The 26363-nt window shown below is 52.2% G+C and overlaps 1 protein-coding gene across 3 annotated transcripts in view; it reads left to right on the forward strand.

Moving 5' to 3' along the window:
* RPH3AL (rabphilin 3A like (without C2 domains)) overlaps positions 1–26363 on the forward strand; it is an 86669-nt gene that overhangs the window by 52217 nt on the left and 8089 nt on the right. Inside the window, exon 9 of one of the 3 annotated variants that reach the window (XM_059717019.1) lies at positions 7543–7629. The exons of 1 other annotated variant lie outside the window; for it this stretch is intronic. In XM_059717019.1, coding sequence (XP_059573002.1) covers positions 7543–7595 — 53 coding nt within the window. In that variant the 3' untranslated portion in view covers positions 7596–7629. Of the gene's footprint in view, positions 1–3031; positions 6336–7542; positions 7630–26363 lie in introns of those variants that run through there. One more of the 3 variants, XM_019491944.2, reaches the window with a different exon arrangement.

Below are 26363 nucleotides of genomic sequence, written 5' to 3' on the forward strand. Positions count from 1 at the left end.
CATACAATTAAATCCTATGAAACTGAAGTTTTAAACTCAGTTACTTTAACAACGGCATTTAGGGAGCTGTCTTATTGGGTATCATGAATCTTAATTCCAAGTGAAACCCAACTTCTTTGTGTTTCCCAAGGTTAGCTTATGTTTCGTCCCCATGGATGGAGGGTCTAAACAGTGAGGGGCAGAAGAGGAGAAGCCGTAGCATTTCAATCTCCCATTCAAACTGGCGTAAGAAAAATTGAAATCCACTTCCTGGGCTGTGCTCTTGCGAACCTCCCCATGCCATGATGCTGAAGTAACTGTGCTGAGTTGGAAGGGGGGTTGCTTCTTGACACTGCTCTCTGGCTGCTTTCCTCCCGGCTGTTCTTGCTAGCGGAGGGGACAAACAGTAATGAGAAGCTTCTGATGAGGGCTATGGTGATGGCAGCGCTGTGTGGAGTGGAGGGATGTGAGCCGAGCACTGTTTCTCAGCTTTCACAGCTCAGGCGTGGTCCCCTCTTTCAGGGCTTGTCTGGCTTAGGAAATCAGGGCTGTCTTTCTTTTCCTGGTCACCCCCTTTGGGGGTTGGTTTAAGTAGCACCTTCATCTCATAGATGTTCAGGCTGTTAATACCTATCCTGTAAACTTCTACCACCTTTTTCTCATGGCAGGAAATTCTCAGGGCATTTTTTGAAGTTAGCATTTTTGCTTTTTCTCCTATTCACTCCCTTTTCTGAGATTTCCCTTCAGTGACATCAGGGCTTAATAGGAATTTAAATCCTGCTTCAGTTGGATCTAAACACCCTAATAGCATGGAAAAAAGGTCTTTTGGATCTCAAAATAGTCCCTTTAAACTTAATTAACTATTTGAATAAGACAATAACTTCTTTAATGACTGATTCCTTGACAGTCTTTGGAGGTGACTTCTGACTCATTGAGTTGGGTAAGGAAGTTGCTTCAGCGTTGTTGGTTCATTAATTCATTCCCAATTGACATAAATATTCTGCGTAACAAGTTATATCAGTAACCAGCTGTAGCATCAAGCAGTCTTGCTGTATGTGTACATACAAACACCCAGTCACAAAATAATGGCACTAGGAGATTACTACAAGAGGCTTCATGTAGATGCTGAATACTTGTAAATGTGCATCTCCTAAGGTGTTGGTCCCTTTGTGTATTTAAGGAATTAGAAGGTTTTCCCCTTCAAGAGGGAGCAGAAATTAGCCAGAACCAAAGCTTTCCCCACCCATACATGTTTTTCTTAAAGTGACAAGAATAAAAGACTTGCAAAGCCTCTAAAACAGAGCATGTTCAGTACATCTTTGTTTTAAGATGAAGGCTGTTCCCCTGAAAATGGAGGGTGTTGCCCAACTGTGCTTAGAGAGCAAGACTGCTGGTTTTTTATGTCCATAGTTTGCACTTGAGAAACCTTCTGTGAAATATTTTTATACCAAGCCCAGAGTGCCAGATCTGGGGCTTATAAATCTTTCAGAATAACGTGTGACGAAAGATGGCATAAAGAGAGAGCTGTCCCAAAGGTGTATATCTGTATTTCCGAGTCTGTGTAAATGTGCCGAGCCCAGCGGCGGGGGTCTCTTCATAGTTTTTCTCCTCATCCCATATGAAAATGACAGTCTCTCCCATTCAGTAGCGGTGCCGGCAAGTTCCCAGTGACCAGACACTGTCAGAATAAATGATTGTGACATTGGTAGCGCCTCGTGCATCGCCATTAGGTCCAGCTCCTGCAGCAAGCTTTCTTGTGCAGCCTGATGCTCTCAACCGGGCCGCTCCCGGGGCAGAGAGGAGTTGGGTCTCCCATGCGTGCCCAGTGCCTGCTTGTTCTGCTGAGAGCCAGGAGGAAGAGCCGCTGGGACTGGAGGAGGTGGATGCCAGTCCAGCAGGAAGGGCTCTCGAAACCTTGCCGGCTGCCCGGAGCCAGCCTCCACTCCCAAAGGGTTTCTTAGAGCCCGAGTAAACAGACTGGCTTTTTGCGACTGTCTTTTGAAGTGATTGGTTCAGACAGGCTCGCTTAGTTGACATGAGACAGAATAAGCGCCAGGCTCCACTAGCAGTTATTACCCTGCGATCATGGCCTTGTCAGATGCCTCAGCAAGACGGTCAGCATTGCCAGAGCTTCTCTGGAAGAGAAAGTCCTGCTCGATTAGCTGGAGAGGCGGTTCCCTTGCCCTTGGTGCCCTGGGGGAGGCCACCAGTCATGACCAGGCAGCGAGGATCCGTTGCACCAGCTTTCAGGCAAACGCACAGGTGTCCTGGTGCCTCCGGAGCAGAGCTGTGGGGGAGCAGCTAGGGGGTAACTTGGCTCTCCCAAGTGAGGGAGAAGAGGAACTGCGCTTTACCTTGATGCCCCTTAGCATAAAACACAGGTCCCGAGATGGCCTATCTGCCTCCCTCTCCCTATGGCAGTGGGGGCCAACCTTTCCTCCAGGGACATCACAAATTAATCCCCACACCCTCTCCCTGCCTGATCTGCTTCCTGCCCTGTGCTCCCCACCTGATCTGCTGCTCTGCTTTCTGCTCCCTTCCCTAGCTGCAGCCATGCTGCCTGCCTTCTCAGTCTGCTGCCTGCCCCACACACAGGCTGCCTTGTGCCACTCGTGGCATGCATGTCACAGGTTGGCTACCCTCTCCCCGTGGGATTTAGCTTGGCAGTTGAAAATCAGCAGGAACACTGGCAGCAGCGGGGCCTGATCCTGAGTGGGGTTAAGCACCCACCCTCCCTGTGCTATGTAAGGTTGGCCCTTCTAGTGAAGGAGGAAGCTCAGGGCCAGTTTTCACATGCAAGTAAGAAATCTGCTTTCTCCGCCATCCTCCATTTCCTTTCCCTCGTCTCCTATCTCTTTTGACTTTAATAAAGTTTAATGGGCCCTGACTGCTGACAGCATGCGGCGTTATGATCCACGGCCCTTCTATGCATTATTATTTTTAGTGAGCTTCTAAAGTGCCACCAAGGAAAAGCAGGCAATGGGAAGTAACTGTCTGGAGCATCTGCCCCCTCCCACCAGCACACAAACCTGTCTCTCCATTTGTTTTCAAGGCAAACGGCGCCTCCACACAAGCCCCCGCCGCTGATGGGAGTCAGAATCTTGCAGCTGGACCTGGATCTTGTCTCGCCCATCCAGTCCCGTATTCTCATCATGGATTATGTGGCCCTGGCCCTCTGTGGCCCCTGGGATGCCAGGATTCCTATAGGCCTTAGTTACACTATGCTGCCTGGCACTGGGTGTTGCTGTCCTCTTGCCATAGTCATTTGCTTTGCCTCCTGCCAGCTCACGAAGAATGGGAGATGTTTGGCTCAGAGGGATGCTCTTAGAGAGGACTGGAGCAGGTGACACCATAGTACCCAGGCAACTGTGTGTGAAGATGTCTGCTGAGACTTCCTTCCCTCTGCTCTCCAAAATGAAGAGCCCCACACTTAGCCTGCCTCCCTACAGGCTATCTCAGCACATCATGGCAGGGAGGCCTCAGGAGCACTGGACTGGGAGTCAGCACACCTGTGTGGTACTCTTGCCTCATAAAGCAGCCTTGAGCCATCCCCCTTGTGTCCTGGCTGGGGTTTCCCTGTTTGCAAACTGGAGGGGGCAAGAGGATTGTCCGCTGTGGGAAAGTGCTTCGGGAGCCTCAAATGAAAGGCACTGCCTGAGTAGCATCCACCCAGGGCAAAGGTCTGCTCATCCCTTTACATCCCAGCAATGCTCTTGAGTGAGAGCATAAGTGTGCAGAGCCCTTGTTCTGGTTCTCTGGCCTGGGGTGGGCTTCACCCAGTAAAGCACTCAGGGTGAAACTGTGGCCTTCAGGAAGTCAATGAAAGTTTACCCTTGGTTCCTACTTAGCCAGGGTTTCACCCCAAGTATTTATTAATAGCACTATTATTACTGGATTTCTTGTTTTTAATCTGGGCCTCCCTTTAAGCAGGTGCAGCTGTGCTCCTCTTTCCTCCCACTGGACATGGCTGTCTCATTGGGATGGTGATTGATTTACTCAGGAGAGCAACACTGGCATGAGGCAGCCCCCCCACCTCTTCTGCCGTCTCCTGCTCTACTTTCTGGCTTTTGTTCCAAGGGCGCTGTGTAGACATTGATATCGTGAGTTCTTTGTACGTGTCAACTGCTGCATGTTTCAGACCATTCAATGGGAAGTCCAAACCATGCCCTGACCAGTCCGTTTGGTTGCCAGCTGATAGGTGACTTGGCTAAATGTTTTCCCTTGTCAAAGTGTGTGTGTTCTTGCTGTCCTGCAATCCTGTGTGACCCAGGTGCCCATTCTGCCCTTTTCCAGTGCTGTCTTAGGTGGCATCTGGCTGGTTGCACTTGTATTCACTATTTAATGTTGGGGAAGGCTGGGAGTTCCCTCCCTTCCCATCCTTTCTAGGGACTCAGCTCTTTCTCCAGTGTTTGGCCCACATCATGAAGCCAAACACAACTCCTGTAACGTGAGTCAGCAACTGGAGCTCAGTGGGAGTCTTTTGATTGCTTCTGAAAGGCTTTGAACCAGTCTCATAATTCTGCTAAAGATGCAAGAGATGTCGAGAGTTCTGCCCAGGAAACGGTAATAGTTTCAGAAGCAGTTCACTACCACGAGCAAGTCACCTTACCTTTTGGAATCTCAACACTCCGCTTTCGTCCCTAAATAAATTCTTCATCCCCTTCCCAGCTTACTCCCTCCCACCTGCACACTTTTCCAAGTGGCCCCAGCACAAAGATAAATGTGATCAGATATCAGGACTCAGTCAGATCACCCTTTGGATTTGCAGAGAGCACCCTGCCATGGCTGCTTTTCTTGCTGCTGTTCTGCATGGGAACTACTATTAAGGTCCTTGGTTTTAACTTTCAGTCTAGGTTCTCTCTGAAGCCTGAGTCCCTTTAACTGGGATGAGCTGAGCCCCTCCCCATGGTAGATATGAATGGACGGGAGAGGTTGCGATTCTCAGCATCACGGCTGGTATAAGTACCTGTCAGTCGGCACCTGTGTACCCTAAGTGATGTTTGAAAATTCGGCCAGCCCACTGTGTTAGCCGAAGCCCCCGCCATCAGTCGGGGTGCTCCACAGCTGGGCTCAGAGAACCTCCCTCTTCTGTGCGTGTTGGGTGGGGGGCTGTGACTTAACTAGAGACCAACTAGCAATTCCAGGGACATCCGTGTCAAGTCTCCTTCTTGAGACATCGTAATGGAGCTTTGTTTTCAGAGGGTGGACTTTCTGAAAAATAGGCCTCTTTAAAATGTAGCGAGTTAGACATCCCAAAATGCAGGTGCCTTAAATTGGTAGCTAGTCCAGAAAAATATAAGGCCAAAGGTTAACATTTTCAAAACTACTTGGATGATTTAGGAACCTAAATCTCATGGGCTTTCAGTGAAACTCCAAAGGGACAGATGTCTGAAGTTATTCTGGCACACCAAGATGCAGAGATGCCCAGGGTCTTTGGAAAATCTCACTCAGACGTGTCTTCATTTTTTAACTGAACCTCTGTAAATTTGACCCTCCGTGCATAAGTTGCTTCTGAAAATAGGCCTAAAGCACTTTTGAACAGGTTACCCCATTTTTAATTGATTCTTTCTCTGCATTACTACCAGCATTTTGCATTAAGACCGAAGTACATTTTAAATGTGTCACTCTTCGTGCTGCTTGTTTCCTTGTTACACTTCACTCAGCTTGGACAATGGAAACAGGCCGGCCAGTTTTTTACCATGTTTCACGGTTGCTTTCACTCCTAGGTCTCGCTCCCCAGCACAATGCGGGCAATGTTGCAGGGGAATGTTTTGCTCCTTACACAATCTTTATTGCTTTGTTTGGTTGTTTTATGTCATGGAAATGTTTCTCTTCCCCTTACGTTTTGTCAGATACTTTTGGGTAAAGCAAACACAGATTTGTGGCTGCGGTGGTCCTTGTCAGTCCCAACAAACCCATTCGCCTCCCTCCTACTTCTGGAATTCTGACTTCAGCAGAGTCATCTCTGGTGGACTGTCTGATCCAGGACATGGCAGTGAAAAGAGTCCCACTGTCCCATGTGGGTAAAGGATCAGGCCCAGTCTATGTAGACGGACAGCCACGTACAGTACGGCAACTTGCAAAGCTGCACGTGCATATTTTCTGTGAACAATGCCTCGTCCACCAAGGATGTAGCTTGCACTCGTGTGTTATGAAGCTCTGTGTGAAAGCATGTACTTCCCTTAATCTGTAACAGTGAACTGCCTTGCTTTCAGTTGGCTTTGGGAGGAGATGGGGATGGGAGTGTGAACTGTTCGTACCTTGCTAGGATGTTGCGCAGATCTTTTTTTTCCCCCCCTCCCCATTCATGTTCTGTAATATTTTAAACCTGGAAACAATAAAGCTTTGACTCTGCACCAACTGCCTGGCATTCTTGAAACAATAAAAAGTTTCTCCATTCCCAGGTTACAAATATTCGTCACATCCTTGGGCTGGCTCCAGCCTGTACATAGAATAATGCCACCACTGGGTTAGTGAATCACGAGGCGGAGCTGTGATTAACATGTGCTCTGAACATCAAGGTCATCTTTTTCTGTGTTCCCACCTCTTGGGTACCTAATACTGGCAGGAGCAGTTGATTCACAGACATACCTTTAGCATTTCTATAGAAGGAGTTTCTTTCTCTCTTAAAATCACTAAACATAATATAGCTCTAATTGCCTTTCTGCAAGAAGTCATCATTCTTGGCCTTCCCAAGTTCGTCATCTGTTCTTTTTAGACAATCAGCGTCTGTTTTTTATTGTCTACCAAGAAACGTCTAGGTATTTTTCACTAAAGATATATATAGAGAGCTATTTGTGTGCATGTGTGTGTGTGTCTTTGTATGTTTTGCATCATTCTGCATTCAGTTTCAAGGTTTCAAATGGCTTTTTTAATATCCATTTTGCTTTCCTGTTTTAATCTCGCCACACTAATTGCTACTTGGATTGTTTTGCTTGGGAGCTATCGTTAGTTTGAAAATGCAGCCTGCCAAGGACAAGTCACCTTCTACAGTTTTCTCTTCCTCCCCCTATCCTTCTCTCTTCCCAAGCTGAGACCAAGTCTACAAGTAGTCAACTCTCCGCTCTTAAAGGTGGAAAATGCAGGCCGTGAGCTGCCCAATTTCAATGTTTCCCTCTTGGTTCATTTTACAGCTTAAAGGATCTAATTTGGTCGAGGGGAAGAAAGGAGAAAGATCCCACATGCAGATGTATAGTTACTTAATATGCTGAAGCAAATAGGCTGCCAACACAAGTTTCAAGAACATGTTTTCTTGAGCGATCATTAATAAATCAGGTGCTGAAGACATCAGGCTGACAACTGGAGTGTTTTTATTCCTCTCTAACATTGCCTTAAAATGGCAGATATTCTCAGGGGATCTTTGAAATTCATTTGTAAAAATGAAGCCTACTCTACTCAGCCCCCAAACAAGATTATTTTCCAAGCACAGAGGAGTGGCATTCAATGGCTGTCACCATCCCATCCCCGCATTTCTTCTAGGGTGGTTGTTATCTTTCTTTCTTTGCAGTCTTGACTGTTGGCTTCCCTCCAACACTTCCATCCGTTTATTCCCTGCTGTTGCAGAAGACCTTCTTCTTCTGACGATGACACCTCATCCCCGCAGGAGCGTGCAATAAAGAGGCTGCAAGGGCGTAAAGATGAATGACAGACTACTGAGGAGTTTGGATTGCATTGCAGTTAAATACAGGAAAAGTTACAGTGCCTATCAGATGACATGGAGCATTAGGTATGGTATGCAAAACTTCCTGTCCTGTCCGGTTCAGGTCCTACCTTCATCACCATTGCCCCACTAATTAGCAGCATTTAATGTTTAGGTAGTGCTTGAAATGTTCCTGATGTTGTCGAAGACTAGAATATAGGCTCCTGCCTGAGGATTTTGTACGTTCCCCTCCACCACCGTGTTCTGTCCCAAGTGTTTTGTGGCATGTCACACCATTATAGTGGTTTCTTTTAACGCACTCAAAAATTGTACTAGCATAATAGGAAGTGTGCATTTGAAGCAGTTTTGTGAAATGGGTGCCAGAAGCTGGTTGGAGATATATTTCAGTGGAAGAGTGGTTAATGTCAGCTTTGCTGGAGGTGGTTAGGGGTAGGGTCAGCTCTGTTAAAATAAGAGATGTAGTACAAATGTCTTTAGACCACATTGGCCTCTCTGTAGGCAGGAGCTAGTTTATCTATCCAGAGGGGATCAGGTCTCAAGCCTAGCACGAAGATAGTTGCTAATTGCCATAGCAGTCAGCCCCACCCGAGTTTCTGATCACTCTTGACCAGGCCATTTTGAGGATGAGTTTTGGGGCTTGCTGTCCTTGCCTCAGTCTTCCCTCTGGGTTAAAAACCAAAGAAGTTCCTGATGTTCAGCCCCCTTTTTATTACACTGAAGAACCACTAGGAAGTCACGGAGCAGTACGAGAACCGCTCCTTCTGTTCCCAAAGCACAGACCCCCGTAACTTGAGCTGAAGTGGGGGCTCTGTGTATGATTCACCACGATGGGCATGTCACACATGACAGAGCAGTGCCTGTTCCCATCCCTGTCCGGTACTCGCATGCTCAGTGCCACTTCCTCAGGGGAAATTTCCAGGAGGGTGACCTCAGAAGACAGCCATGAGCAGTGCAGTTGCACAAGCCAGAAAATGCAATTCCTTTGTAGCTTTGCTTCAGTTTAAAGCATAGGACGTCATGATGTGGGGCTGCTGGGGCAGCTTAGTAGCTCTCGCACGTGTACTGAGGCACTCGGTGCCTCTTTTGCAGCAGAATACTTCTCCTCATTATCTTCCTGGTAAAAATCCAGAACTAATGTACTGTGGTGCAGCTTCCCGAGCATCTCCATCTTCTGAGCCACTTCCCACATACCCCCTGGAGAATAGAAGGCAGCACGAGAATGTGGCTTTTCGCTCCAGTGTTCTTGGGAGCAAATGAATTCAAATCCCTTTGAAAAGGGGGTTATGTGTCTGTACTCCAGAGCCCTGCAGAAGTTCTGTGGAGTTATTTGAAGGCTTCAGTAGCAGAGGTTTTTTTCCTCGTACCATTTTCAAGGCGACACGCGAAGCTGTTCAGATAATCCTGGGCAGTTGCTGATGCCTGCTGTTCCTGTTGGGGTTGGATACTATGCAGAGTGTGTACGGGGCCTTGTCAGGGAGGGAAGGGGTTGCTTTGTTGTGGGGAAGGGGAAAAAGTGAATCATGTTTTGAAGTCAGTTTTCCTGCTAGCCAAGAAGAGTGACCATTAAATCCACTGCCTTCCTCTCTCTCTGCCGCTGCCACCCATATCCCTTCATGCTCTCTGCCCCACTTTAACTGCTGGAGTGCAATCCCATTGTGATTAGAAATAGCAAGGCTAAGATCATTGCACTCCTGCCTTGGTGGCTCAGTCCTGCCAGGCACCGAGTGCTCTGACTCCAGGCCACCAAAGCACCTGAGCACATGCTTAACTTGGGCACCGACCACAATGACAATACTCGTGTATAAAGCACAGGACTGTGTGCTCTGCCGGATCAGGACCAGGAGTGCGTAGCACCTTACGTGATGGAGTCCCTGCCGCATAGTGAGAGGAGTGAACACACGGGACACACAACCAGGTAGGAGTAGATGCATCCTGCTCTGGGCAAGTCTACACTACAGCTCACGCCGACCCACCCAGGGTGGGCTGCTACCAGAGTAGCTGTGGCATGGAGCTGAGTTAATGCCGCAACCCCTGCCCAAGAAGCTGGCTGCGCACTTGGGCATCTAGTCCAAGGAAGTCCGTCCAGTGTCAGCCGCACTGCTAGAAGTGTCCCAGCTGGACCTGGTCACTGCCACAGAGACATCCCCCTCTGGACATAACAGCTGTGTGAATCTGGAGTTCCTCACCCAGAGGCAATGGAGATGCTCCAATAAAGCCAGGATGGTGATCTGACACGCTGGTAGTTTGCTGGAAATGCCCATGCTTTAAAAAGCAGAGAACTGCCACTGTCCTGCAGGGCTGGTCTTACCCTGAGCCAGCCAGGCCGAACAGCGGCAAATCGCTCCTCTCCAGGAGCTTGGAATGGCAAAGTGGCAACATTGATCTCTGTATTATTGGCAGGGGAGGAGGACAAAGTAAATTAAAAGGGCCTTGAAAGCAAGGTGCATGGCGGCTTTTTGATTACGTGTGCCAAGCAAATACCCAGGGCCCGGATTGTGGTCTCGCTTCCCTTGGAGTAAACAGACAGTAAAGCTTTTGGACAGCATGACAGGGAGAAGCAGGCAGCCCCCCTCTGTGCAAACCCTTTTCAGCAGGTTTGCAGCTTTGCTTTGGAAATCAATAAGCGCAATATAAATAGTATTAAAGAACTGCTCTGAGTCTGAGCCAGCCTCTGAGGCACTCGCGTACCTGCTGCAGCTTCCTGCTGCTCCAGTGGGCCATGCCACCACCTCTGTACGTGTGTGCTCCGACAACATTTGAAGCTGTTTTGAAGGAGGGGGCTGCTTTGACCCATGGAGTGCACATCACCTGTCATTAGTATGTCAGTCCGTTACTTTACCAGTACCAGCGTCGTAGGTTTAAACGGCAGTGTGTGTGCTCAGTGCTTCCTCCCCGTCTCCATAGTAGGATCACTCCACATGCAGCTTAGATCTAGGGTGCGGATGGGCATTGAACAGGAGGGCTTGGTGCCGGAAAACTCCTGGTCTAACTAATGTTTTTGGTGCTAAGAGATCCTTGGCAGCGACCCTGTTCTTCTGGCCTGGAATAAAGGGCGTGGGGACAGACTTAAACTCACTTGCTTTTAGCAACAGCTGCTTGCAGTTCTGTTGCTTTCCCTGCAGTGTTTCTCTTTCCCATCTAGCCTTTGTGTAGCTTCTCCCTTTCCCTTCCAGGGCTCCCCCTTCCATCCTCCTGCAGCTTAGCTACAGCCCCATTGAGTGCAGCACATTACAGGAGCTCAGCGTGCCTCCAGCAAGCACCTGCGGCCTAAACCACGCAGGCAGCGAGCCGCTGGCTATGAGGCTGAGGTTCCAGGGCGAATGACACGTGGGGACAAGCTGTGGCAGCAGGTAGCAGGAAAGGCGCGAGGTAGTTGCCAATGACAACACAAAATGGGAAGGGGGCTGGATTCAGTGCTCTTGGTAACGCCAGTATGAAGCCAAGGGTGGAGGTGCTGGTGTAACAGAAAGCAGAATCCAACCCAAGGGGGGAGGGAGGGTATGGACCGGTTTTCCAGTTGCTAGGCTTTTAAGGTGGAAAATAATGGTGGGTTTGACACCAGCCGCTGATGCAGATCCTGAGCAGAGGCTGCTTATCAGGATGCGATAGTGAGTGTATGCCCCTGGATGACCACCGGTAACTAGCCAGTTGATTAAGGGAAAATGGGAATGAGGGGAGGAGGTAATGACCAGTTTGCTGCATCGTTAGCTTGTTTTCAACAGTGAGGTTAAATTTGCTTCCTTTCTTGTTTCTGTTTGCACTGATGTTTTTATTACCTGCCCTCAAGCTGTCGTGCAGTCTGTTTGGTATGCTTTTTGAGCCCTGGCAGGGCACAGAGATGTTTGCCCTGCCCGTCGCCTGGTACAGACTTCATACCACACAGGAACATGGATCAAGTCTGCTTTGTGCTTAGGACACAGTCATGGTAGTTCAGCTACAGATGCATTTTGTAGGAGAGCTGAGCATGATTACAGAGCATTTGAGTGGTTCAGGCTATGGCCTTACAACTTAGCAGAAGCAAAGAGTATCTGTGAAATGTGGTGTTGGCTGATAAGCTGCTGCATTCAACCAGGCAAACCTGCATGGAGACAGGTTGCCCTGGACCACCCCTCCAGGGGCTTTACAATTTTCTCAACGAGCCTTTTGATACAGATATGGCAGGCAGAGGCTGAGCTACTGATGCAGCCCAAGTCTGGGATGTGGGAGGCCTGGATTCAGGTCCTGCTGTGCTGCACACTTCCTCTGAGACTCTGGGCAAGCCCCTTAGTCGCCAGCCTTCCCAACACAGTATCGGGATCATGGGAGGCAGCAGGCAAGTCACTCACATCTGCACTGGCACTGTGTGGGACCAGCAGGAGAGCTCTCTGGGCTTTCACTCCATGGTTTGTCATGGCCTTGTGGCATCTCTACCCTCCCCCCGTGTGCTGAGGAAGCAGCTTTGTGTGTGGGAGAACATGGGCTCAGCTGGGACAGGATATATCCTGGCAGTAAGTCAGCTGGGGTCATGCTGTGCTGATAGGTGCTGCGGGCAGGGGTCCTGCTCTTCCTCACCGCCAGGCTGAGACCTGCTGATTTAGATGGTGGCAGCACACATTGAGTCCCTCCAGTTTTGTTCTCAGTCCACAGGACCGCAAGTGAAGAGCAATGATTTTTACCTTTAAAGAATGCTATTCCCTTGGCTTTTCCATTCTGCAACCACACACCCACTTATGAGGAGTTTCTCTCAAGGCTTATCTCAGGAGAAGCAGTGAGTTTATTCTGCATTCCAGCAATGGGGAGAAGTCTTTGGGGAAGGCAGGGCAGCACTGGGGCTGCTTTTCACACAGATGCAGCCTTACCAGAGGCTATGCTGCTTCAGATGCTGCTAGAATGGAAGAAAGACCAGTCGTTCCTGGCACCAGGCACCCTCCATTTACGTCAGAGCAGTCTTTCTGCATCTTGGGATAGATGCGCTGCTGAGCTGCTGGCCAGAGATTGCAAGTTACAACAGCAGGGAGGGAGGCTTGCCCAGGCAGTGGGAGCTTGGAGATCTCTGACTGTTGAATACATGGAAAGCATGTTAGGAGTGTCTAGGACCGGACAGAAAACCTGCTGCAACTCTGGGGCCAGGTGCATAATGCAAAGGTGTTTGGGTAGAAGTGCCTTGGAGCCTGACTCTGTCAGTTCATGTTTTGCTCTGATGTGACCACAAGCCCTTTTCTGAAATGAATTAATTGCTGAAGATGCCTTTTTTATTGAAGCATATTAAAAAACCAAAGCCTACAGCATTCAGCCTCTAGAGTGCTGATTTTGGTTGTTTCCCTCCACTTGTCTGCCATTTGGGACCGCATAAGTGGGGAACAGGGGGAGGCAGAGCCTGACGATTCTCCACCCATCTCAACATGGAAGCTGAAGCGAATCTTACAGGGTAGGGAAACACCCTGGGGTTTCAGACTCTCCCACATCACAATCACAGCACAGGCAGCTTCCACTTTACTGGCCTGCATTGACTTCATCAGAGCAACTTGGGATACAAACCATCCCATGCTCTGTGCTGCGCCTGGGGAGAACCGAGGCGGAGCGTGGGGCGAGGGTGCAGCGAGGACGAGTCTGCTCCGTGTCCGGGTTCTGCCTAGTGGGGAGTCATAGCATGACCCTGCCATGAGCAGAAATCCGTTCAAGAGCTCTGGTGCTGCAGGCAAGTATCTTAGCTAGGCCTGCAGGAACCCAATCCTGGCAGTGCCCAGTGGGGTCCATCCCGGCCTAGCTTGTCCCCACCGCATCCGGGTTGACGTCACCTATGGGCACAGGGGGTCAGGGCTCAGGCCGGCAAGCTCCTAGGCTCCAGACCACGATCGATCAGCATAGCGATGGTTGCTGATTGCTTTCCTTCCTAGCAAAGCACGGTGCAGCTTTTGCAAGGTGCCAATAAATTGCTCACTCTTCAAAGGCTTGTGCTGGAGATGTACAACCATGGATTTCCCAGGGCGCCAGTCTGAACCTCTGATCAGTGATTGATTCCCTGTATGCTGCATGACAGCCAGGGCTCCGTTCCCATTCCTGTTCCTCTGCTACAGAGAGAGAGACACACATTATTCTGTGTCCCTTCAGAAAGCCGCCGGCCCTTTCTGCACACACAGGCACAGCCTCAGGGAGATTGGAGGGGCTGGCTGGCTGTGTCCTGGCCCCTCTCCACCCACCCTCTTCATTCTCGGGGTCACTACAAGTGCTACCAAAAATGCTTTAATGGAGATGCCAGAAGCTGGACCCCCAGCAGCCTCCCACGTACTTGCCAGTGAAGAGGACCCCGTCGCTGCAGACCCCAAGGGAGGGGAGCCCCTCTCTAGGGATCAGCAGGAAATCCAAGTAGGATCTCTCAGATGGGGAATGCCCACACTCCCCTGGGAGCATCGAGCGTAAAGCAGGGAGCGCTGGCCTCGCTCTGGGTCCTGGTGCTGCCCCAGACTCACTGTGTGACCTGGGGCAAAGTCAGTGCGTTTCTCTGTGCCTCAGTTCATCATCTGTGAAATGTTGATACCCAGGGCGCTGGAGATGTAATTAGTGTTTGTGAAGAGCAGGAAGCTCATCGGACGATGCCTGGTATTAATAAGCTACGCCAGTGCCGCGGGACTGGAGTACGTGACCTTTTCCTAGCTTCAGGACCTAGGGCTCTCAGCTGCTGCTCTCAGCTGTCCATGTGCAGTGCCCAAGGAGCAGTAAGGCAAGTAACTCAGTGGGCTGTTAGCTTCCTTGCAGTGGCCACAAACCCTAGAGAGTTGTGGGTGTTCCCCTAATGCATCTGATCGGCCAGCTCCAGGCATATGATGAGTATCCAGGCAGCCAGCTTACCAAATCCACGTGTTACCAAATCCACGTGTGTCTGCAGCCCCTGGAGCTAATGACTGCACGTGCTGAAACAGGCTGTACCAAGCTGCAAGCGGCTTTGCCCCGGCCATGGCGAGGGGAGTCCGTGTGGGTGGAGCTTGTCCTACTCCCCCTTGGAAAAATACAGCACAGCCTGTATGTTGAGCTTGCATATTAAATAGCAACAGCCCACCCAGAACCAGGCAGGATCCTCCAGGGAGATGGAGCGCAGAGAGATGAGATTCTCTTTTCTGTTTCAGACGTGTTAAGTGGCTTGAATGTCTAGCTTGGAAAAAATATGTACTTAGGCTACAGTGGAAACGAGTTTGTGGCTGCAGGTCTCGGGTGCAAAGAGGCCTCCTAGCCCTGGTGAAGCTTGGTGTATTCCCCAGTGGTCCGTGCATGCACTGAGAGCTGTTCTCTGCTTTTAGCACCTGCTGCCCTTGACAGTCAAATGCCCTGGTCTCTCCAGCTCAGTCATTTTTTGCTGGAGTTTAATTGCCACTAATTGTCTGGATGCCACAGGGGAGGAATGTGTTGTAAACATTCGAATGCTAAAAGCCTTATGGCCATAATGTTCCCTGCATGTTGGCTTAATATTGGCCACATGGTTTAAAAATGGAAAGCTGTGTGTCTTGAAGGGTCAATTAGGAGAGCCATCAGTTTTCATCAGGCTGGGCGGGAGAGCCTTTAAGAACTGTGCTTTGAAGTGTCATGTCCACCCTAATCAGGTCTCTGAAGCTGCGTGCAAGCAGACTGGCAAGCTGGCTTCCTTGCTTTGCCCATCATCCCCTCCTTTGACAGCTCAGTGCTCACTGCTGCTAACGAGAGGTGCTGACCGAGGGCCCTGCAGAAAGAAACCTTAGATGAAGGGCTGGTTCTCTGCCCCACCACCTGGTTTGATGCTACTCACTCGACTCCCAGGCGAGAGAAGGATCTGACTCTTCTCCCAGAGCGGCCCAGCCAACACGGGCACAAGCTGCCCAGGTTCCTGCCAAAGCACCTCATCTGCTCCTGCTGGGGAGTCGCTGCTGAGGCCAAGGCCCTGGGGTGGGTTCAGCCTCTATGGCCTGTTCTGAGACTTCCAGCGGACTCTTCCAGCTGCTGCCACTTGAGGCAGTGGGCTCGGGACATGGACACATTTTCCCTTAGAACTGAGACATCGGCTCCTGTCCTGTAGACCCCAGCGCCCTGCAGAGTCCAGTGTGATTTGGGCAGTCCAGCCTGGGCACCGGGTGAGCTGTCAGCCTAGAAGTGAAAGACTGATGTGTTTTGCAGTTATACAAAGCTGCTGGGGTCTCCTCCATCACGGCTCCTGTCTTCATGAAGATTGATCACTGAAAACCGCTATTCTGTTGAGTCAGAGACAGGTGCTCCCCAGGGCTGTGTTAGCAAAGCGGGGGTTGAAAGAGAAAATCTCAGGCGTTCAGCTGCTCCTTACCAGGCTAGTTCTGAGTAATTAGCGTGGACAAAGCCCCCTGGCATCCCGAACGGCTTTGCCCATGTCTGGGGGAGCAGCCTCTTCTTCCAGCAAAGGCTACTCTTGGATCTGACATCTGCGCTGGAGAGCCAAAAGAATTTGCTCCACGCTCAAAGATACTCCCAGTAAGAGCAGCACCTGCATCTCTGACAAGCGAGCTGGAGGGGCTGTCTGTGCCCGAGGGAACCCGGGCCCCCTTGGCCAGCCTTGTTTTGTTCAGTGCAGTGGGGTGTCTCTGAAGGCAGCTGTCTTTACCTTTCCCAGTCCGTACGCTGATCTACAGCTGGCTTCCTGTGAAGGCTGCCATCGGACCGTGGGAGGGCCGGTGGCATTCACCATCTTTCCATTGTTTCCCTGCACGGGAAGGAGCCGACGTGGAGGAACTTGGCAGCATTGTGCGGGGCCCCCAGGATGAACTGTGGGGGAGTTGAAACTGCATTTCTCAGGGAGTGTTTGTGCCCAAGAGAAGGGGAGAGGGCGCTTTGCAGAGGTTTTTGGCACACTGGGAACCCGTGGATGGGGAGGGGAGCCCAGGGCAGCCAGCAGAGCCCACAGGTGCATTCATACCCCACAGACTGCAAGCCCATGGGCCCTCGCTGCATCTTCCCTTTTCCTTTTCTCTCTCTCATTCATGGCACTGGCCCTTCTCGTAGGACATCTGGGACATTTGGGTCCTGATTGCAACGGTTCTCATGGCAGCGATGGCACAGAGCCTCACCCGCAAACAGCTTCCAGACCACCAGTCACACTTGGAATTGCACACCCCTGCGCAAGCATGACGCAGCCATTGTGGTGCCACCTTGGAGGGGAGAAGAATAAGCTGGAAAATGCAAAATGAGGAGTATAAATCTTTCTAAGGTTGCCTGGGAGGCACCCGCTTAATTCGCACCGTTGGTAGCCTTGATGGAGTAGGTGCTGTATAGGAAACTTGGCTCATACTTGCACAAGGCATCTCTTTGGAAGCCAGATGACCCTTCTGCTTCACTGAACCTCCCCCTCCTGGTTCCTTTCCTCTGTTCCTCACTGTCAGGAGTTGACCTATTACTCAGGCTGGCAAAAATTACCTGCTGTCGCCTGGGCTAGTTAGATGCCACGGCTTTCTGTGGGAACCGCAGGCCTGCCCATGTCTCCTCTGAGTTTGCCATGTGCCGCAGCTCTTTTAGAGGCCACCATCCCGAGGTATTGCAATGCCCTGTATAGCCTCACAACAAAATGCCTCAGCCCCATTCAGAAACGATTCCTTCGTTTCTCTTGTCTTTCTCTTGGACACCTGTTGGGTTGCAGGGTTCATGGGCTTATTTTGGGGCGTGAGAACTGTCTTTCATTAGCTACCTGGACTGAGAGCAGCCCACATCATTGGGTGTTTGGGGCAAGGGCTGTCGCTGGTTATGTGCATCTCTAAGTGCCTTGCACACTGGGACCTAACCGGAATAAGGCTTCTAGGCGCTCCTCTAATGGGCATAAATATTGTTGGTAACAAACGCCACTTGTGGGCCTTGAACCAGTACGCTCGAGACTCCGGACTGCACCCTCCAGTCATCGGCGCGTCGTAGGCTACAGGCTCTTGTTATTCTACAGGCATTTGCATGGCGCCCTTCAGCAGATTGCTAATGCGGATCTGTCACCACGTGAGGCCGCAGGGTCAGAACAACAGGATGTTTTGTCAAGACAAACAGTAGAGACGCTGCTTTGGTGCAGCCCAAGTGGTGCCTCCTCTGTTAGTCTGCTCTTGGGTATAATAAGATCAGGGCAAATAATCTGTGTGTTCACGGACATCGTGGCCTGCCTTCCTCTGGCTTCCCAGCTGCAGAGCAGTCGGGGACTGTCTCCCCTCTGCATATCAGCGGGTGTGCCTGTGTGGCTGAGATAAGGAGCAAGTGTGAAAGGACAGGACAGAAGAAGGAAGTGGGATGCAATCTGCACGGAGAGAGGGGGGGATGGAAGGAATGGGATTTTCCCCAGTTGCTCTGGCTAAGTTTCCTGGTCCATGTGGCTCCAGCTGTTACAGATCTTGTACTAGCAGGCACAGAAGAGAGTGGGACACTACTTCCTAGATGAGCTGGGGTGGTTGGACTCAGGACTGCAGGAACCTCTTCTTGCTTCCCTGCATGGACAGGGCAAGTCACTTCCCCACAGGAGAAATGCATCTCATAAAACCTACCCACCTCCCAGGGGGAGCTAAGTCTGTGTAGCGCCCCGGCCCCTCTTTGCCTCAGCTCACCTGAGATCACACAGGCCGCTGACTGAATTTCCAGGTCCCTCCTCAACCCCCGTCACGGCTTCTTTGCTCCCACCCTGAGCCTGTCTGCACTGTGTCACTGGAGTGTGCATTGCTGGAAACCCTCCCGTCCCTCGCTGCTTTATATCCCTTTCTAATTGCATTATTGACCTCAGCCCTCAGCCTGTCCTGGGGTATTAATAGCTACTGGGGTTAATAACTTTCAGCTTTACTTCCTGCTGGTCATTAAACCCCAGAAAATGCCCTGGGCTGGGATTGTTAGGGCTTAATTATATGTTTGTTTAACAATATAACAAGGCTCCAACTGGCTGGTTCAGTGCTCTGCGCTCCCTGGGTGGCACAAGGCCAGGATCAGCCCTGGTATCGGCATGGCCACGGGGCTCACACGAGCGCTGTTATTAATCAGTACTTCTGAGTGCAGAGGGAGGCTGCTGCGTTGGCGAGGCCTGGGGTTGATACGGGCGCCTTCTGCACTTTGAAAAGGAAAAGCGGAGCCCAGGGCATTAGTGCTACCCTTGGGAGAAGAGGAGGATCAGCTCTGAGAGCGGCACCGGTGGGATTGTGAGAGGCTGGAGTGGGAAAAGCAGAGTCCTGCATGGCCTGGGATGATGCACAGACCCCTCTCGGGCACAGACCAGCTCATCCAACCCAGCATGCAGCAGGCGAAACTCGCCCGTGGGGGTCATTCCCCGAGAGGCGCTGCATCCTGCTACTGGTGAATTTGTTCCAATGCAAATCGCCCGACTGCTCCCAGTAGCCTGAGGTTTGGTGGACCTGGAGCCCAGCACCAAAGGGCCAAATGCTGTCTTAACTGCCCTGCGACTGCCTTGCAGAGGGAGACCAGCAGCCATGCTCTTGCCCCTCGAGGTAGGAAAGGCTGGAGGGGAAGATGGCAGCGCATGTCTGGGTTCTGTTGCCGCGCTAGTAGGGGGCTGAATGCCAGGGCCCCGAGTTCAAATCCTGCTGGCACCTGAGGTGACACGGCCTGTGTATGCCCTGGGGAGGGGAGAGCCTTTGGGGAGATGTTGCAGGAAACCTCCTGGCTGAGATGAGACTGGCTCCAGTGGCGTTGGCCCGTCGCAAAGGCTCTCTGGTGGAGTCTGCGTGGGGTTAATTACTTTGACAGAGTGGCTTGTAACACGCCAGCCAGGCTGCACACTTCAAGCCACGCAAATGCGTTCTGTCAGCACTTTAATTACCCTTCCGCTGTTTGGAAAACAATGCAGCAAAATTGGAGCCGCGGCTTTTGTCCCCCCGAGAGTGCAGGGCAATCGCACGGTGTATCTGGCCCCCACCTCACCCAATGAGGCCTGTACGTGCCGGCCTGATGCAGCATCACATTGGCTTTGTCTTATGGCAGAGTGGCCGGGTAGGGACCAGCCAGCCTGGATCCCAGAGGCTCGAGGTAGCCTGAGCATGGCTACCACAGCCCCGTGCTGCTCCATGCAGGCTAACTCACCCTGCTTCCCAGCCTGTGGCCCTCCATGCTATCACAGCCAGGTGCTGCCAGCACCCAGCTTAGCTCAGGGATCAGGGTGCAGTGTGAACGCACCCCGAGCAGCTCGCCCAAGCATTTCGCTTAGTCACTGCGTGCTAAACATTTCCTCCCTAGAAACCATCAATCGAGCAGCCTCCTGCCCCTCGTACTTGTCTGAGCATGAAGAGTGGTGTGGACACTGCCTCTCCTGGCTGGAGCGCTGGAGATGGTCTCGTCTGTGCCTTGGGCCTGTACGTCTAGCCTGGCCTCCTGCATATAACAGGACACTCTTTCTCCTGTTGCCAGTTGATTGCACCCAGTAACCATCTACTGTGCTGCTTCCAGTGCTGGGCTTGTGTTTGAATTAGTGGTGGGAAATGCTTTGCAAAAAGGCTCTGGCCCAGGCAGCCTCCAGGCTTCCCCCTCCTGGACTCTGGGTTTATTGGTACCCCAAGCTTCCTGCTGCTCTCACCTCCTACAAGCACTTGATTTATTCAGTTGACCCCTGCTCTCAGCATGACTCAGCCCTGAGGTTTGGCTCCAAAGCCTCAGTAGAGGACTTTTCATTCCCATGCCGGGTCCTAGAGCCTGGCCATCCCGTTCCCGGTACACAGGCAGGCGCTTGGAGACAGGCAAGGCAAGGCATGTTGCAGTTCAGCCCCTCCAGTGACGGCGGAGTCAGGCCGATAAGCACGCGGTGGTAAAGCGGCACACCTCATTTGTTTCCCTTTGTTTAAGAAGCTGCATTTGGAGGAGAGGCTGGGGGAGTGACAGGGTTTAATTCTATTCTGCGTGCAGGCTCCTCCAGCTGTGAGCCATTATGGCAACGTGAGGCTGATCAAACACCCAAGCTGTTCTGATTCAGATTCCCATCTAGGTGGCCATAAATAATTGAAACCCCCTGCCCCTGTCTGAACCCATACATCCTCAGCGCTACAAGCGCGCGCTTCCTCCCTCCTGTTGCTATGCTGTTAGGCTCACAGCTTCATCCCTTGTGACAGAGTCATTAGGCAGTAACAGTCGGCATCAGTGCCTAGCACCACCACTATGGGCAGTTGTGCTGTGAGCTGGATGCTGTTGCAGGCAGGGCTTCCCATCAGGGCTGCGTGGCTTTGACTGGCCCTCGGCCAGGATTCCTTTTCCTTGTCCATTCCCTCGACTGGGGGGTCTCAAAGGCAGCTCGTGTTCACGAAACAAAGGTTTTGTGCCATGTGCAAGCAAATGCGTCTAAATGATTATAATATACAAAGCCGTAATTCGCTCAGGATACTCTGTGCTTCTCAGTTGCTCTCCAGCCAGAGACCTACATGCTTTCCACTCATTAACATCCTAGCCCTTGTGAGGCAAGTAGAAACTATCCCTGTTTAACAGCCTAGGCACTGACAAGTGAAGTGAATTGCTCTAAGCGTATGCAGGGAGTCAGTGGCAGAGACGGGGGCTGAGTTATTTTTGTGCTTCATTATGAGTCTGTGCTCCTACCCCCCATGATAATACTGTGATTTTAGTGGGGACATGGAGCTTGCACATCCAAGCTTGCAGCTGCTTGCACACATGCATTGGTTTGGCCTGAGAGAGGGTGAAGGTGCAGGTCCTCCACGTGGCAGTTACAAAGCCTCAGGCTTTTCCTAGATCTCGGACACAGGAAATGCACTCCTGGCTCCTGTTCTGCCTCTTGCCTAGCAGACTAGTTCCTAGCAGCAAACTTTTCAGAGCTTTGTCTTTCTTTCTTAAACATGCCTTAAAGTGAGGGGCACAAGTTGGGGGGAGAAATCAAATGCATTAAGTTTGGTTTGGCTGGAGAGACCTTTGTGGGTTCTGGTGGGAGCCATGCCGTATTTGCATGGATGAATCCTTTTGCATGGAGAGAGAGAGACAGGTGCCTCCAGAGATCATCTAGTCTGACCCAGGATAGCCAGATGTTTCTTGTTCAATGGAAGCTGAAGTTCTTCCATAATCATTGGACTCCAGGATCTGGGGCTTTCAGCAAGTACCTCCGTTCCCACTTGAAGGCTAGGCAGGAGCAGCTCCTGCTGCAGGCAAAAAGGAGCCAGGACTCAAACTCGCTTGTTCCTCTATGAGCAAGATGGGATGAAGGAAGGATGGAACTGGCTGCCAGTTTTACAGGCCCTCCTTGGGCTGCCTGCAAGCTGCACTAGTCACTGCTGCTGTCAGCCCGGGACGTCCCCGGGGGCAGAGCTGCCAATGGCCATGACCGGTCACGAGAAAGCTGCTGAGAAGGCAGTCAAACAGGCTTCATCAGGATGCAGATGGATGTAAATTCATGTAAACATATGTCTTCCGCACAGGTAGTTACTCTTGCCCAAATTATGCAAATGTTCTAATCCAATAATGCTAATGTCATGATTATCCAGCAGCACGATGTTCATTACTATGGTTCCTTGGTTCCTACACCAATCACTGTCAACCTGATTATCGCTGAAGCGGGGACACGCATGGTTGCAGCACCTTGCTCCAGTGAGGGCAGCAGGAAGCTGGGGCAGCCCCCCAGGTGCACGTGTAGTGCCAGCAGGACAGGCCAGGGCAGATGCACCTTGACTTCCAGTGCAGGTCCCACACAGAGGCTCTGTCTCCAGACAGCCAGGCACCCCATGCAAGTGAGGCCCTGCACTTCCCAGGCCCCACTATGCAGATCATACCTATCTTGGTGGGGCTCAAGTCCTGCTGGCCCTGAGTTCCAGACCTTGCCAGGCTTGGGGGCTGAGCTGGGCTCCCTGGTGTGCACATAACCCTAAGGCAGCACCTGCCCTCAGTGTCCCACCATGGACTGTGTCCCTGCTAACTGTGGAGCGTTTCTTCAAGATCCCTCCCCGATGTGTTCAGATCATCTGAAACAGCAGGGTCCTGAGGAGCGCTACAGGCCTGTCTGGCCTCTGCTGTGTGCAGTGAAGCCTTTGGCTTTGTGAAAAACCATTGTCCCCCTGACCAGCAGAGCCCAAGGCACAAAGACACGAGAAAAATGAGCACATCCTGCATGCTGCCAGCATCTGTGTGGCTTCCTAATGAGAGAAAAGGGGTGTGGAGCAGCTCCAAGCAGAACCTGTCTGCGTCGCATGACGTTGATATGGTGGCGATAGCTGGAAGGGGTTCATCCACAAAGCAGGCTGCGGGGCTGGCAGAGAGACATTTACTTTAAGATGTGATTTGGCCCAGGTTCCCCAAGGACAAACCAGTCCCTGTGCTTCCCCTCATCATTACACAGATAAACGGTGACAAGCATCTGGCCTTCCAAAGCCAAACCACTCAGCATCAGTGGCTCTTGGGAACGTGATGGCAGCATCCGAGCTACGGATTTGAGCAGGCTTCTGTCAGTGTTTAAAAGTACTGAAGGAGCTGTGGGGCATAGTGGGGGGACAGAGGACCCAGAGCCAGAGACCCGAATTCCCATCCTTGGCTCTACCCACCTTCCCAGGCCAGCAATGAGTTTCCCTCTGCCTGCGTGTCAGTAGACCAGGGATCACCTCGCTCTGCCTCCTGGGAGCTGCAGGGAGTCGTGGCGGGGAGTCTCTGTCTGTGCAGCAATTGAGGCTGGAGTGGGCCTGTGTCCTGGGTGGGGTTTCAAAGGAGCCAGATCTCATTGCGAGTGAAGCACCAAAGATGCTTCGGGTTCACAGAAGCATCCCAGGGGCCTGGTCCGGGCCTCGAGCTCCTGTTCTCAGATCGAGAATGGCAGGAGCGAGTTCCCACACAAATAGATGCCGCTGTGGAGGCCTGGAAGCACCCAAGAGGATGCTGAGGCCAGGATCCACTGTTTCCCGGCATGAGAAAAGCCAGCCTCTGCTGACACCGTACTGAGGGGGAGGACGGCCAGGTGCCTTGGGACCCACAGCATCCAGCTATAGCCGGTGTTGAGAGGGGCCAGCCGGGACATCAGCTCAGCTCAGGGGCCCGATCGCAGTGCGAGCAAGGCAGTGCCACCATGCAGCCAGCAGTGGTTGAGCACCAGCCCCTTGCCCTCTGTGTCTCATCACCCTGCTTTTGGGGTGGACTGTAGCCTAAGGGCTTCCTCCCATCACTCTCTGCCACCTCCTCAGCCATCCTGCTGCTGAGACTGGGGAATGGATCAGAACCTCCTTCATCTGGTGTGAATCTGGAGTCACCCCTGCTCTGCAGAGCTGTCACTCCAGATTGTCCCCCGGTTTGTGTGGAGTACCTTTCTGAGTGGCAGGCGCAGCCTGACCCCTCACCTGCACCTGCAGGAGCGCAGCATCCTTCCTGCAGCCAGTGCTGCCCCACAGCCATCCCTGGGATGAGTTGTGGCCCCTGCTTGGCCAGCATCACCTTGCTGTGGGTGACAGAAAAGAGCACATCTAAATATACCGTTGGTCTGACAGGCAGCTCCCAGGCCAGTTGCCACTGCTGGATGTGACTCAGGTACCCGGAGGCAGGAGAGCTGCAGCTTGAGCAGGGCTGGTGAGGGGATTTCTCACCATCGGCTTTAAATGCTCTTGCCTCAGGTTCTAGAGTCACGGTGAGCAGAGCTGGCTGGTCCCACATGGCTCGCTACCTTTAGTCTAGCACCCGGCGGTCCCAGCCTGCAGGTTGGAGAGTGGCTTTGCCCGCTTCTGGTTCCCTTCTTCATGCTGTGAATACAAGGAGCCGGCAAACACGGCGCAGATGAACGTATGTCTTTTGCTGAGCCACAGAAACTGGCCTCGCACTGCTGTGACAGCAGCAGGTCTGACATAGCCGTAGGGTTTTTGCCAGGGCCCGGTGGTCCTAACCTGCTGGTGCAGCTTGTTCTCACCTGGTGTAACAGCTGAGGCAGCCGCTGCTCTTCTGCAGGCAAGGAAGGCGCTAGGGGCATCATAAGGCCAGCATCTTCCATATGAGAAAGGCTAACTCAAGCACAGCCAACACTGGATACCAGAGGCCCTGTTTGTTCGCAGCTTCCACGTGAGGAATGCAGTGACACCGCTGTGCCTGGCAGGGCAAGGGGAGAAGTAGGAGAGGAGGCGCCAGGGCTGGAGCCGGGCAGCATATTTCAAGGCACTGGCAGGCGCGTTCACAGCAGTCAGTGTCAACTCGCACCTACCCAGGCTTGGCTGGATGGCTCCTGACAGGATGTCGTTAGCCTGACACGTATGTGGGCGAGGAGGCACTGTAATACTCTCTTAATGCAGCCAAATTGCTCTTTAATTCTGTGAAACCGATACGTTATTTTTGTGTCTCCGGCGAGCACGGCATGCGGTGGTTTGATGCGACAGGGGCATTGACAGCTTCTTCTCGTAGCCTGTGCTGAGGCCCCGAAAGCTCAGCCAGGAGCACGCAGGGTTCAGCTCCGTCCTAGCACATGCACGCAGCCTCATGCTGGGTACCGCAGGGCCCGAGAGGGGTCCACCCCACCCCGCCTGCTGATGTCAGTGGTAAAGACTCGCCTGGACTGCGGTGGACTCTGCATCCAGCCCACAAAGAGGCGCTCACATGGTCTGGCATGGCTGCGCCACAGCTAATCCAGCTGGAGGTATCCAGGATGTGGGCTCTAGGGAGGGCTGAGGTCCTGCACGACCCATGGATATCCCCAGGGGCCGTGGAGGTTCAGCACCTCTGAAAATCAGGCTCTTGGAAACCAGGCTTTCCAATACTCAGTGGTCATCATTGGAGCTGGATGCTCGAGGTGCTCATCTCCTGGCTTGCGCTGGCTGTACTGAGTGGTCCCAAACCCAGTCACCTCTTCCAGGCCTTGGTGCAGCCACGCATTGGAGAAAAGGCATGAATGCCACAGGGGTGCCCAGAGCTAAACAGGAGCACTGCTGAGTGCAGGGGCATTGGGAGATTGGTTTTCCCTCGAAGTGAGGTCCCTGAATGCAGAGGCCATCCCACCACCTCTTGGCTTTCCCCTTCTAATCACAAGGTGATGAAAACCATGCGAACCTGAGCCAGGGCTGGCCGCATCCAGAAACGCCTGATCTTGGGGGAAGAGTCGTCGTCCCGTCCATATTCAGTGCAGTGTGTTAGCTCAAGCCTCAAGTGTGGACCGGGTGCAGGCGCAGAGGGCAGTGTTTAACCCCTCGTGTACTGAATTTTCAGAAATTCTGCGTGTTTGGGCAGCACCTGGCACTGTAAATCCTTCCGGACCCGCACTTCCCAGTGCACCACTGGGCCTGCTCCTTCTAGCTCTGCTTTTTATTGGGCTAGCACTGTGTGAGAGATCTTGATTCCAGAGTACACGCAGGGCTTTGGCTCCTGCCTGCTTGGCAAACAACTTAAAAATGATGTTGTTGTCCTGCAGCGGGAGGGCAGGGAGCGAGGGGCAGGGGAGAGCGCTGCAGACGAGCCAGCTGGATAATCTCAGGGAGCGCTGACTCCAGCCGGGTGATGCACAAAGAGCAGATGAAATTAGCTTAATAGGAGCTGATGCTACACAGTGCTGTTCTCACCGCTTCCTTGAGCACAGTTCAGTTCATGGTGCAAACAAGGGAGGGGGCAATGGGAAGGCCTGACTGTGACAGGCACTCAGGCCAGCAGAGCCACTGCCCAGGCTCTGGGGTTAGGGTAGCCCTACAGTGCAATGAAGGAACAGGAGCGCAAGCAGGATGCCAAGACATTGACCCTCGTGGTGATGCAAGTGTCCAGTTGGGGGCTTGCAGGACATTCAGAACCAGGTGGGACAAGGGCACGCAGCCTGCTCTGCCTGGGAGATGGAGCAGCAGGAGTGAAAGGGCCA

Source organism: Alligator mississippiensis, chromosome 14 (assembly GCF_030867095.1).
Source record: "Alligator mississippiensis isolate rAllMis1 chromosome 14, rAllMis1, whole genome shotgun sequence".
In the NCBI taxonomy this organism is placed as follows: Eukaryota; Metazoa; Chordata; order Crocodylia; family Alligatoridae; genus Alligator; species Alligator mississippiensis.